The 12,750-nt window shown below is 50.3% G+C and overlaps 1 protein-coding gene across 1 annotated transcript; it reads right to left on the bottom strand.

The window, feature by feature from the left end:
• Positions 1–5,419: 5,419 nt before the first annotated feature.
• LOC149355098 (chitinase-3-like protein 1) lies at positions 5,420–12,251 on the bottom strand. The gene is made up of 5 exons (XM_089577595.1): positions 11,883–12,251; positions 9,827–10,099; positions 7,882–8,247; positions 6,632–6,862; positions 5,420–5,656 (listed from the first exon to the last, which is right to left on the bottom strand). The coding sequence occupies exons 1-5, from the start codon at positions 12,249–12,251 to the stop codon at positions 5,420–5,422; spliced, it is 1,476 nt and encodes a 491-aa protein (XP_089433721.1).
• Between the last annotated feature and the right edge of the window lie 499 nt (positions 12,252–12,750).

Here is a 12,750-nt window from a genome sequence, read left to right on the forward strand (position 1 = left end):
CATTAGCTTCCTCGGAAAGTAGCCTGTATTGGCAGTGTTACACCACTTGGTATTTCTCATATCACCACGCTTGGCCAAGTGCCAAGCGTGGTGATGCTACAGAAACAAATTGCGCTTACATCGGACTACCCCCTTGCATTGAAGTGTGTGCAGCACCACGTGAGAGCACATTATATTTATAGACTCTCTCTAGCCCTTCTCCAGCGTTTGCCACATCACCCTGTCTTACTCAGCCGCCGAAAGCCACCCGCTTTGCGAGTCCCATTCAGGGTAGCTCGAATGGGAGCCTTCGAAGCTCGAAGGCTTCAAGCCAGTATATGTTCTTAGCAAAAAACCGTCACCCACAGGCGTATATTGTTTGTGTCAAGGCCTCATCATGCGTCGTCTAGCAATCTGGTGCAGTCTGCCCCAACAGAAGTTTCGATAAAGTGCGCTCATCGTCTTGTCTGTGAGCTTGATTAATTTTCTTGGTGCAGTCTGCTTTCGACAACTTCACTATTGACTCCTGGAGAGACGTAGCGTCGTCTAGAGACTGAATTGATGACCTTCTGGTGGCCACTGCTCCTGCCTACCAGTGTTGCAGAGGCCTTCTTTGCGTCTCTACGGGTGCGGGTCTATACAAAAGTATCGACCATCCGTAACACACGCCAGCAAGGGACAGTGTTTGGGAAGCCAAGGCACAAAGCAGTACTGCGTATATATTAACCAGAATTCATGAAACAGTCGCTTCGGTGTCGAACTTCGGGAGTACGTGGGTATAAATTATTGACATGTTCTTGTTTTGAGTATCTTTCCAATGTTTCCAGTATTTCCGGGAGAAAAAAAAAATCTTCTACGCTTTTGTTTTCAGCGTTCAAAATTTCCAGAAATTTTACATCTCCAAGAGTTGCACGAACGCTGCTCACCCACTGCCGTGCTCTCGCGATTCCGCATCATCGACACTGGCCTTCGCAGGTGCAAGCGGCATTTCTGTGAGAAAAGAATGTCACTCATTCGTCAGAATTCGGACAGAGATGACAGCTCTGCCCAGCCAGGACTATCGATAAGTGACCGTCTGTATCTTTCGTTCTCCGCTGAGGAGATTCCGTAGTTTCCGAGACCCACTGGAAGTGCCTGAACGATTCCGTGCCACCAGCTGTGTGGCGGATCGAGTTGTCTTGAAGGCGGCCCGGGGTCGACCTTGGCAGTGCATTGCGGAGTAGCCCAAAGCGCTTCGCGCGAGCAAATGTTTCTTTTTTCTCCTGCGGATGGCAAAGTTTAGCCTGAAGAGTTATGTAACATTTAATACTCGTTTCTGATATAGTGACTGATAAAAATTATATTCTACATTCGCCATTCTCCTGTTTTCTGAGCAAATATGTTTAAGATTTCTGCTCATTTTTGTGCGTCTAAAATTTTGGCAACCAAACATTTCCATTTTTTGTAATTAATGCGTATTCTGTTTTTCGCTGCATGTGATTAAAAAGACAGCTATAATGGTTACATTTTGGTGGCCTGCAATAAAGTAAAGTTTTCAAATCTATAGGTGAAGAAATTTTTTACGCACAGCACCCGGATTCTCTAAGTTTTCCCGCGGTAAGGAAAGTGTTGAACAGCTATCGTTTTGTTCTTTGTTTGTATTTCTTTCGTATTCCTCCTTCCTCAGATTAGAAAAACAGGTTTTACTTTAAACTTTATCTTATTATTTTAAAAATTTAATTTAAACGTTTAAATTTAAACGTTTCTGACGCTTGGTAGGTCCGCGGAAGACCGCTGCGGTTGCGGTTCCGCTGAGGGATCAAGGGATAAGAATTCATGCATTCCGTTTCACGGTTTCACCAATGTGTGAGCTTTCTGGAAGCTGCTGCTTACAATCGGTGGGCCTATGTAACTCTGTTTCTAAAATCCTAAGGAAAGGGGAGTTTCATGTTGAAGAGAGATTGGCATTTTTTTTGCGTTAGCTATTAAAGCACGTGTTCTAGTGTAGAAATAAGAAGAAAAAAATATAAACACCACAACGCGACACACTTTTTCCTTTCTTGGCGTCATTTTTCGACAATCGATTCTTCGATAATCTCTCCGGGTCATTTGGTTCCAGCATGCATATTTTATTTATCTTTGCTACCATTTTGAACACTGCATGCCGTGCCTGCTGCCTTCAACGGCACTTCCATGCTGACGGTCGACGAAATAATGACCAGCGACCTCATTTTTAAATTATTCTTTATATAAGTTCTTATATATCAGGTGGTAGCTACAAGGAAAAAATTATAGTCACCAGGGAAAATATCGTCAAATTTATAGCCCCATTAGAGTCAAACGAGGGACGAACTAATAAAATGAGCGAGATCAGCTCCGAATACCTTTCGTTCGGCACAGACAGTTCGAAGAAGCGTGTCCTGACCATTGTACGGAGGTATACAAATTGTTGAAAACAGTCGCTTCTCACAGAAAACGGAGGCCAGGGAGCACGCTACGGTATAAGTGCAATAGGTTGGGATGTTCAGCAGGACATTAATGAGTTTTAAGTCACGTAGTTAGCGGTGACTATGTAAGCCACACGTGACGCGCACCACAAGTTCTAGGATAATGTTTCCGTATGAGACCCGAAACGTCATTTCCGTTTGCCTTTGATTTGGTAACTGACCAAATCTTCGCCTTGTTATATTACTTCATCCTGACCAGATGGTATTCTGTCGACCGTCAGATTACTGTAATGTTCCCTCGTGTTACTAGACGGTAGCACTTTGGTGTGCCTTAGGATGAGAAAAGGAGCCGGCCTTGTACCACTGCGAAAGCCTCGGTGCATAAAAAAATGTTGCGGGGACACTTAAGCTCCGCCTTTAAGGGCATGACGTGGCAGCGGTCCCTCTTGCCCACGTAGACACAGACACTGTTTGCTCTTTCAGAATCACAATAATTATGTGAAAGACCACACGGCTTACGCATAAAGCCCGATTTAAACAAGCCGTACGAACGTGCCTGAGTGGCGTGGCGCTAGCGTGTCTGACTCCCAACCTGGAGGTCAGGGTTCGATTCCCGCGTACGCTACATAGGTGCCGTTACTAGGAATACAGCTATGGGTCTGCTGTGTAGCAGCTTGAGAGGCGACGATAGCGACGCCAGTCGTCGTCTGGTCGTGTTTACGTGAGGGTGAGGAGGAAGGCTGCGGCCGACGGCCCGTGCGCTTGACGCGTTGCTCGTGGTTGCTCCAATCGCTGAAGATCCGATGCGCTGCTTGTGTGGTTGGCCCCAGGGAGCCGCTTGTAACAGCAGCTTTTTTGACCAATTCGGATTTTTCCACCACGCCGACGGCAACGCCAACGCCGGCTTTTCTGCGACACGGGACCCCAAAAGATTGTAGCGGCGGCTCGCCTATACAAGCACGCCGTACATCATCGTCGCGGTTTTTTTGCTCGCCCCCATAAAGGCGACGCCATCTTTCGTATAAGCAAAAACCAAGCGAACGGCCTCTCTCTCCTGGCAGCAGCAGCAGCAGTCCAGCTCTCGCATAAGGAGTCTCCGAGACACGACGACCTCCCACCGCGCGAGCGAGGTCAGCGGAAAAAAAAGGGACGCGAAGCGCGCGCAAATCGTCAAAGCCTTGAGAGGAAGGGGGGGAGACGAACGCGCCGCCAACAATGCACGTCCAAAGCCTCGTGAATCCGGCTTTCGCGCGCGCATAGAGCGCACCGAATGCGCCCAGAACATTCGGACTCCTTTTGCTTTTTCTTTTTCCACCTCGGCCGTCTTCGGCAGTACAACACGTCGCTCTGCAGAGGTGCAGAGGACAGGGGCTCAGTGCAGGCCGAGCCGGCAGCCCGTTAGGAACCCCTTGTCACAAGAGGAGCGCCGCCACGCGGTAAACGAACCGTGCACAGAGACCCGGGAGGCGGTGTGCACGCCGCTGCCGGCGTCTGCGCGTATATCCTCCTGGGGGACAGCGCGCAGCCGCTCGGATTCTCCTCGTCAATGAGCCGTTCCTCTCACCGCGGCCCCTGGAGCCGTAGCAGACAGTCAAATTTCCTTTCGGTGGCTTTTTCGCTTCTTTGCGGCTCCTTTAGAAGGTTTTCTGCGGCGACTCCTGGCGTGAAAGAAGGGTTGGCAGTCCGCGTCTCCCCTGACTCCCAGTCGTCCTTCCCCGTTTTCCGTGTTATTTTATTAGTTTAGGGCTACTTTCACGTAGCTCATATCACAAAACCTGCACCCAGAGGAGCGCGAAAGAGGAAAGAAAAAAAAAAGCTTCGCAGAAAGCCTAGGCATATTCCACCGCGATAGTATGACCCGTACGCGTAATGTTCTGGATTTACGCCTTACAAAGCGCGTCCATACATGACCACAAATACTTTCCTTCAAGATAAGCATCGTAGTGCTGCGCTAGCACCCTCGCTCAGCCAAGCCATTGTCTAGAAGTCGAGTTTTACCCCTAAATACAGGCGCACCGAAACCAAAGAGAAATTAACTATTACCCCGCTGGTCAGTCCGCTTACTCCCAGGCATTCTCAAATGCTTGCTTGCGTTCTTGGTGGCGGGCCTGCATTATGTATGCGGTGCTGCTTCTAAGCCATGATTCTTTACTTTCAAGGACACAGCACCAAAACTTTTCCTTAAGCAGCGCCACCCATCGCTAAAAAGGATGTATTTTATAACGTTGCCGCCAAACGCAAACCTCCGCATAGGTAGAGTGGCTGTGGAGCAGCTATGTTATTTCAGACGCACAAAGCGCCAGTTATAACCCTTTTGCGTGTACTGTACTGTTTTATGCACAAAACATGGTGCGGATTATTAATCTCATTCATGTGTGTGCTATCATTTAAGTCGGATATTGAGGTGCTGCAGAGCAAAAAGCGGAGTTTAGAAAGCCGAAAGGCGTAACCGGAAGCTGTGATGATGTGCCCTTGAGATAATAGATTTACACTCGGCTGACTCGCCTCCCTTAGCATTAAGAGTTATCATTCATCACCATCAGCCTGAGTACGTCCGCTGCAGAACAAAAGGCTTCTTCCACGTCTCTCCCAAGTAACCTGTCCTTTGCCGGCTGCGGCCACCGTATCCCCGCAAACTTCTTAATCCCATCCGCCCGCCTAACTTTCTGCCGCCTCTTGCTGCGTTTACTTTCTCTTGGAATCCACTCTCTTACCCTTAAGGACCAGCCGTTATCTTGCCTTCGCATTACATGCCCTAGAAGTGCGCGGTGTTACGCAGTGTGGTGTTCAGTAAATCGAGGCCACGAACATGCATCGCGGTCAGTGGCAGGCGCCATCATCTGCACAAGACCTACGTGTGAAATGATTTACGCGATAGATGACTTTTGTTCAGCACACCCAGCCTCTGTGGGAGAAAAAAGATGCACACTTTTAGCCACCGGCTGCTCAACTGCTCTTTGAGCGTTTTTTTTTTTTTTTGTTGCCCCACTGGTCCCAGCGCGCACGCCGCGGCACTACCGGTGTTCGTAGAACACCCCGAAGAGGTTCCGCATGAGCGGGTACCGCCCGCCCCCGCACACGCCGGCGAAGTCATCATGCCACAGGTTCCACACCCCGAAGCAACGTGCCCGGAACTTGTAGCGCAGGAAACGCGCCAGCGGCGGCACCACAAACTCGGTGAGGTGCGACACCCAGTTGGCGCCCTGCTTGGAAACGACGCCGAACTCAAACACTTGGCTTGAGTCCCAAACCTGCGCATTTGCACAATTTCAATGAGTTAGAGTGCACGCTCTTGGAAGCATCCACTAATTTGTAGAAACGCCCCCGTTATGTTCTCATCGCTTCTGAGACGTCCAGTCTTTGAATTTACATGAAACTCATGGAGCCGTTATCAAGCAGCTGTCGAGACGTCACTCTTTCACGACGTCAACCTTAGATTTCCGTAACGCACAGCGCGCTTCTCTAATTGCAGCATGATTTCATGTGCGCGTTAAAAAAGGTGTCGTGCGATCCACTCTTCTCTCAGCACCTCACTCATATTTCTGATAATCAATACGAGCAGTACCCCCTCTCCCCCTATTTCTTCTTCCAGATTTGCCCCAGAATGTTCCTCATTCAGGATTACCAGCGTCCGCAATATGATCTCATCGGCTTCATGATCGTGGAATTAGCGGGCAGGCGTTTTTAAATCTACAAATTAGAGGTCGCTCGTCTCCACGCAGTGTAGTGCAGAGCCTTAGCGACTCATAAGCCAGCCTGGCTCATGTGTATTGGCAGGGCCATCAGAGCTCATAATAGCCAGATCTATTTTTGAAATACCTCAGCTACTTCGATATGCACGTCAGCATTGAGTCATGTGCCTGAAAGTTGGGAGTAAACCCCTCACATCCCTACCACGTGTCCTGTAAGAATAGCGTGTCAGTAAGCTCGAACAATCAACAAGGTCTTTTACGGATGAAGCAAACTACTGTCAATTTTCTGAGTGCAGTGGTCTTTTGAATCCACTAAGTCCTGTACATATTCTAATCTTAGGTTAGAAGCAAAGATACGGTGTTTAGGGCTAAGAACGGCAGAGCTGACAATGACTTATTTTAGCCCGGGGCTGAGGGGCTATTGCCGCACGCGCTACGAATCCATTCACACGTAAACTTTCTGCAAAATGTGCGCGCTATCCGTCCTGACCGCGTCTATGCAGCTTATGCAGGGGAGTGAACATGAGCGCTTGCCTCATTGCATATTTCATAATATGCTAGCTCTCCGGGGGTCTTCGTGATGGGGCCGGGATCTCCTGGACCGTACACCAACTCCTTCACGCCGGTCACGTTGCTGTCCCAAAATTTGTACGTGATTCCCGCGAACGAGAACACGTAACAAAGTTTGCTGGACGCCTCATCGCTGACGGTCGGAGAGCGGTAGCCGCGAACAGCAATGCCCAGTGAGTGCGAGAGGGGCTCCTCCTCCGTCTTGAGTAGAGAGTTGCGTCACATGAGAAGAAAGCGAGGAGAGCGGTCCACAACATGCAAATATTCCTTACATTGAGCGGCTAAATCAGTTTCAAAGGTGCAACACATCGGCTTTATATTTACGTTAATTTACAGGGTCGACCTGTCGCACTCCTCTGATGGATCTCCGGCGTCCGGTATATTCCCGGTATAGATCCCCGCATTAGTCATGGTAAATATCAAGAGTTTCGTGACGCCGTTTTCAGAACAAATTGTAGTGCAACGTGGTGTGAATCCCTTTGCTGATATATGCATAAGCAATTGTAGCTATATGCCAACAGTTCGTGCGCTAACCATACTGTACGAGTTCCCGCCAGACAGACTCAAATTCTGCTTAGTTACAGAGCGCCCCTGAAGCAAAGAGAGTCTCCGCATTATACTAACCGAATCCGGTGGTGGTTTTCTGTGCGCGCCTAATTTTTTAGGAATGCGAGGCGAAGTATTCTGCAGCGCGGATGCGGAGTGGGAACGGCGTTTCGCCATGGCAGAACGCAGATGCAATACGTTTAAATCTGCATCGTACCGTTTCCGTTATAGGTGCAGTTCCCACAAGCCCTAAAAGCATGCATCTAGAACTCCTTGAGGGCATACCAGATATACGGGCTTTTGTCTTGTCGTCCTGGTTGAAGCTATCTGACACAGTGGTCCATGGAAGAGGATAGCTTTTCAAATAGCCTGGTTGCATCAAATGCTATTTGTTATCGTTTAGCAATCAATGACTTAATACTCGTTCGCGCACGTCTCAATGCAGACAGTGATGCTGAATGAGCATTGAAACCTCCTCCTGCTGCCACGATACGCAGTGTAGTGATTATGCATCTCCACAAAGCAGCCGAATAGCCCAGCGAGTTTGAGCGTGTTTGTAATGATGTGACGTTAGGGAAGAAGAGCGCATACGCTTAATGGATGTTTTAAGAGCCAGGCGTAGCGCGTCGCAACGCTACATATGGTTGTCCATGCATTCAAGTACGCACTTGCTTCAGCGTGGATTGCAACTGCTTCAGTGCCTCCTGGAGCCTGTTTTTTTCATAGACCACCGCTGAGCGCTGGTCCTCGACTCCCCGGGTTTGCGCCAGGGGGGGCTCGCCCACTATCGGGTGAAGCAGAATCGAAGCCGTGGAGGGGGGCCCCTCGCTACTGGTTGGCAGTGACGCGGCCAGCTCTCCGAGGTCGAGCCGCTGCTTGAGTGTATCCCCCGTGTCGACCAGAACGCTGAGGAAGACGCGCTCCTTCTCGAAGCGCCTGGCCATTCGCTCCAGGAGGTCCGTGTAACCACGCCGTGCAGCCAAGGTCTCCAGCGACACTCTCCACAGGAGCACGGCGCCTTCGTACCCTCGGGGCTGCCACGAACCGCAGCGTTTCGTTTTGACGCACGCTGGCACGCCCGACTAGAGACGGGAGAGCTTAATAGGCGCGAGTATTCTTCTCCGCTCCCTAATTCCCAGCAGCACGATACATGCGAGACTCGAAGGACCAAGGTTGCTGCTCCAGCCACATATAACACGCTGAGTAGTTCGGTTCACGTGCTGTACCTCTGTAATACTGAGCTGTTATTTTGGACTAACTCAGATGTCCAGGACCTGCACTGCTTCTCTGTGATCACGGGCAGAACTCTTCCAGAGTGACGTGAGCTTCGGTTTTTTCAGCGCGACTTAAATATGATCTACTCGGGGACAAATACGAGTGCACAGGCAGTTTCCTAGAGATTTTAGGTTTTTAATCTTAGGTCCTTTCACCAACGGCCTGTTTGAAGGAATGGTCACTTGAAACGATGAGGCGGAGATATCAGCGCGTTTGCATGCGTATGGATGCTTGGTTATTTTCCACAAAAATATATCAAACGCAGTTCGAAACATGCAGTTTTTTTTTTATTTTAAGCTACGTCACCAGCCGAGTCAAAAGTGCAACGCGGCAGTACAACGATAAGCACAAAACGCTGCTGTGCAATGTCTGGTGGCTTACTGACGTTCAGCGAGGAGTTCGCATGCCCTGTCTAAGGCGCTGGAGTGTGCCTGGCGTGTCAGAGGTTATTGAGACCAGTAGATCCCGGGCTTCGTTATTTTAGGGTTTGCAGTAACGCCTATACGCGCTTGCTGCTCGCCAGAGATTACAGAACTGGCCGGAAAAACGGAGCATGCGAGTAATTATCAGTCCAAGGCTGAACCAAATGAGCGCTCATTAGAGCATATAGAAAAAAGAAAGTTAAATTTACAATTCACATGAAGGGCTGCTTTATAAAATGTCAGAGCAGCTAGACGTAAAGTCGGACCTGAATGAAACGCGAACGGCGCCTGTGTACGAAACAAAATATCTTACTTGTATACTTTCAGCGGCAGTGTACAACGAGCTCGATTCATGTTTTTGGGCAAAGGATCTACCGAAGTACATATTCATAAACTGGTTGTGAAGGAATATCTCGCTGCAAGTTAAAGTGCGGTATATTCGTGTTCGCGTTTCATTCCGGCCTGACTGCACACCTAGACAATAGGCAACCTAGTTTAGTCAGGCCACGCTTCCTCGATTTCAGTGCTAGTCAAAATCACCCATTTCGGCACATCAGGCCTACTCCCACTACGCTTTCTTATACCTTTCTCATTCACTCAGCCTTCCTGCCTTCTCCGTACGTCCAGCGAGAATGAGAGAAAATCTCACGACTAGCGACATACCATGAGAAATGGGCGAACAAATGTTAGCTGTCCTTTTCTTCGCGATGCGGTGGTAGTTTACAAAAGATCATTCGCCAGACATTGCCAGCAGTTCGCTCTCTGGTGCGAGTCACCGCTCCCCTCAAGTGGCGCAACATCGCGACGCATGAAGCTAACAAAGCCATCCAAAGGGATCCCACTGCGAATCAAGCGATGCGTAACGGAACTGATATAAAGGAGGGAGGCGTCTGCAAAGCGTTGAGCAAGAGCTTACAGTGAGCCACACCAGGGCGCTCTCCAGGAAGATCCAGTCGGAGCCGGTGAGCATGGTTATGGGCATTTTGCCGTTGAAGCCCATCATCGGCCGTATGTGCGGGTTCAAACCGCGCAGGTAGCGCGGGAACCCGTCCGCCTCCGGCGGCGCCTCGATGTGCAGAGACGAACCGTTGACGTGGGCACAGCAGAACACGGCGTGGGTGCAGAGATGGTAGGGGAAGACCGACAACCCGAACAGCACGCCCGCCGACTCCGGCCGATCGGCACGGGACTGCGCAGGAACCCAACACGGCCAAGTGTAGTCTCTCGCTCCAGCAAGCGAAAAGCGGAGCAGGGATACGAAAAAGGGCCGCGTGTCGGCACCTAAACGCAATATCACAGCCGCACGGCGTCAGTACACGCAAGCGGCCGATATACTTTCGCCTCTGAAGCGGAGTTTCCGACTCCACACTATAGCCCATTACGCTTGTAACATCATAAAACGGAATTCGGATTGATAGAATGGACGAAATTTTAAGATAAAACATTTTTAATGTGCTCCTCAAGCGCGTAATTTGTTTACACCAGGCCGGAACCAGGGAGAGTAGTGCCCGCGTTTCATTTACGTAGCGTGTGATGTCGGGCGGCGCGGATTTCTTGAATTGCTAGCTCACTATCAAGTGGGCCTCAAGGTCTTGTGCTGGCCGGGTATGTGCGGCTGGTTAGTTGCAAGTCAAAGGTGTGGCGCATTAAACACGTGAACTAGACGTTGCTTCTTGCGCAGGTGATGGCTTCAAAGCACCCGAGAATAAAAATGGCAAAACATCCTCTTTATCCTTCCCACAAGACGGGCACTGATTCCGCAGACCGGCTGTTCCACCGGCCCGCTGATCGTGTGCACGGCCGAGAGAGCCAGTTGTGGTAGCCAGCGTAAAAACCTCCCCCTTCTTAATTTCGGCTGACGCACGCTATCACCACGACAAGGCGGCGCTGAAACTTTCAACGGGCTCGCATTACAAAAACTAGGGCGTGCAATTCGCCGCTTTTGGAACGAATAAAGTGCGAGTGTCAACAGAGGTAGCGGTCTAACGGCTGGCAGATGAAATGGTGATGTGAAGTACACATCCAAGACATACAACCTCTTTTGCGGTATGAAAATAGCTTGCAGCGCATACAGTACACACCTGCCACAGTGCCTATATTTTCAGCTCCTGAGCCCAACGTCGCGGTACTACATTTCGATAGAGGAGAAATATAAAAACGCCCTTCTCTGCTGTGCGATGTCAGGGCACGTTAGAGAACCCCAGGTGGTTTGATCTAATCCGCAGCCCTGCAGTACGGAGTCTCTCATAGCCCATGCGCTGCTCTGAGACGAACCCCACAAACTAAATACGCCACTGAACTCCGGGCGGTGTCACTTGCTTTCTTACGCCAGCGCCTCGTTGGCGTTGTAAGCTATTTTCAGGCGCTCAGCAACTTGCAAAGAAGCCGTTATATTACATGGCACTTACTGTCGCGGCGCCTATGGCTGACGGATTAAGAAAATCCTTGTATGGCAGTGGCACGAGCACTGGTGGTTCCGTGCTGCTCGAGCCGCTGTCCTAGATGCGCTTTTTTTTAGTGCACTAGCACAACTATATAACCGCGCTTTACGGATTTCGGGCATAACTATACACGTCCCCGAAGCCTGCTTTGCGGCAGGCGGCAGACCTGCCCACCGGGCTGTGGACGACCTGCCAGGTGTGTACACCTTGCAGGCCTTCACCTGGGGGAAGGTGTTTAAGGTAAATGTGTTTAGGGTAAAGGCCTTCTGGGTGAAGGTCTTTCGGGTAAATGCCTTTAGGCCGAAGGCCTTTATAGCGAAGGCCTTTATTGTTGAGGAAAATGTGAAGGCCTTTAGATCAAAGGATGCTTTCGCATTCACAGCACGCAAGGACCTTAAGTTCTCACCGTAACTAGTGCTACTGCACGATATTCCGCGCTTAGTCATGCTAAAACGTCTAATTTTTTTTTTCTTGGCATTCGCCACTCATCGCGGCGCTGTCCTGTAGAGGACAGGCTTCGCGTAGCGTTACCTGGTAGAAGCAGAAGTATTGATGGCTGGAGTTGGTGTAGAGCTCCGCCGGCAGGAGTTGAAACGATCCGCGGTCCCCGGTTCTCTGAGGAGGAGCCTGCATCGACACCTGGAGCGGCGGTGCGTCGGTGGTCGCGCTGTATTCGGGAGCCAAGGCGTCGTGTGCCTCCGCCGGGACATCCGACTCCGGTTCCCTGACATTCCAGGTATCGTGAGCGCTGCGGTTGGCGTGATGCCACGGCAGGGCATCCGGTCGAACCATGACCACGGTCGAGAGAGAGAGCATGAGTACCACGAGGAGTCCGCAGAACAGGAACGCCACGAAGGCCCCCTTGGAGGTCCCAGACGGCACCCTGATGATCGCGTCCATGGCGTCCAACGGTCTCTGGTCTACGTGGCGGAGTGAGCGTGAGCACGGGGGAGCGTGAGCGCGCGGAGTGATCTGACCAATCCTAGGGTTAGCCGTTCTCTGCGTTTTCTTTCTTCAGCGCCGGTGCGAAGCCACGAGAACCCTTCATGTTTTTTTCTCGGTTTTCTTTTTCATCCCCTTCACAAAAGACGTCGAACACCCGCGTGCGGCCTTTAACGGAAGTGGGTCAAAAAGGTGTGGCCTTTTTGTTTCATTGCAGGAGGGGGGGAGGGGGTGCTCCGAGGGTTGAAGGATCTATTGAATTCTATCTCATGTAATAATATTCAACCTCCCGCATTTATTTATTGATTTTGGGGGCTTCTTCGCGGGTATTTACGCCAGTTCGCTTTGCGACTTTATTTCGGAGAGGAAACTGGACGCAATCTGAAAAGTTTATTGCCAGAAATAGGTAGGAGAAATTCATTCCAGTTGCAAATTATGCACAATCACATGTGCCTTC

The sequence above is a fragment of the Amblyomma mixtum genome, chromosome 3 (genome assembly GCF_055824585.1).
Source record: "Amblyomma mixtum isolate Tamu chromosome 3, ASM5582458v1, whole genome shotgun sequence".
In the NCBI taxonomy this organism is placed as follows: domain Eukaryota; kingdom Metazoa; phylum Arthropoda; class Arachnida; order Ixodida; family Ixodidae; genus Amblyomma; species Amblyomma mixtum.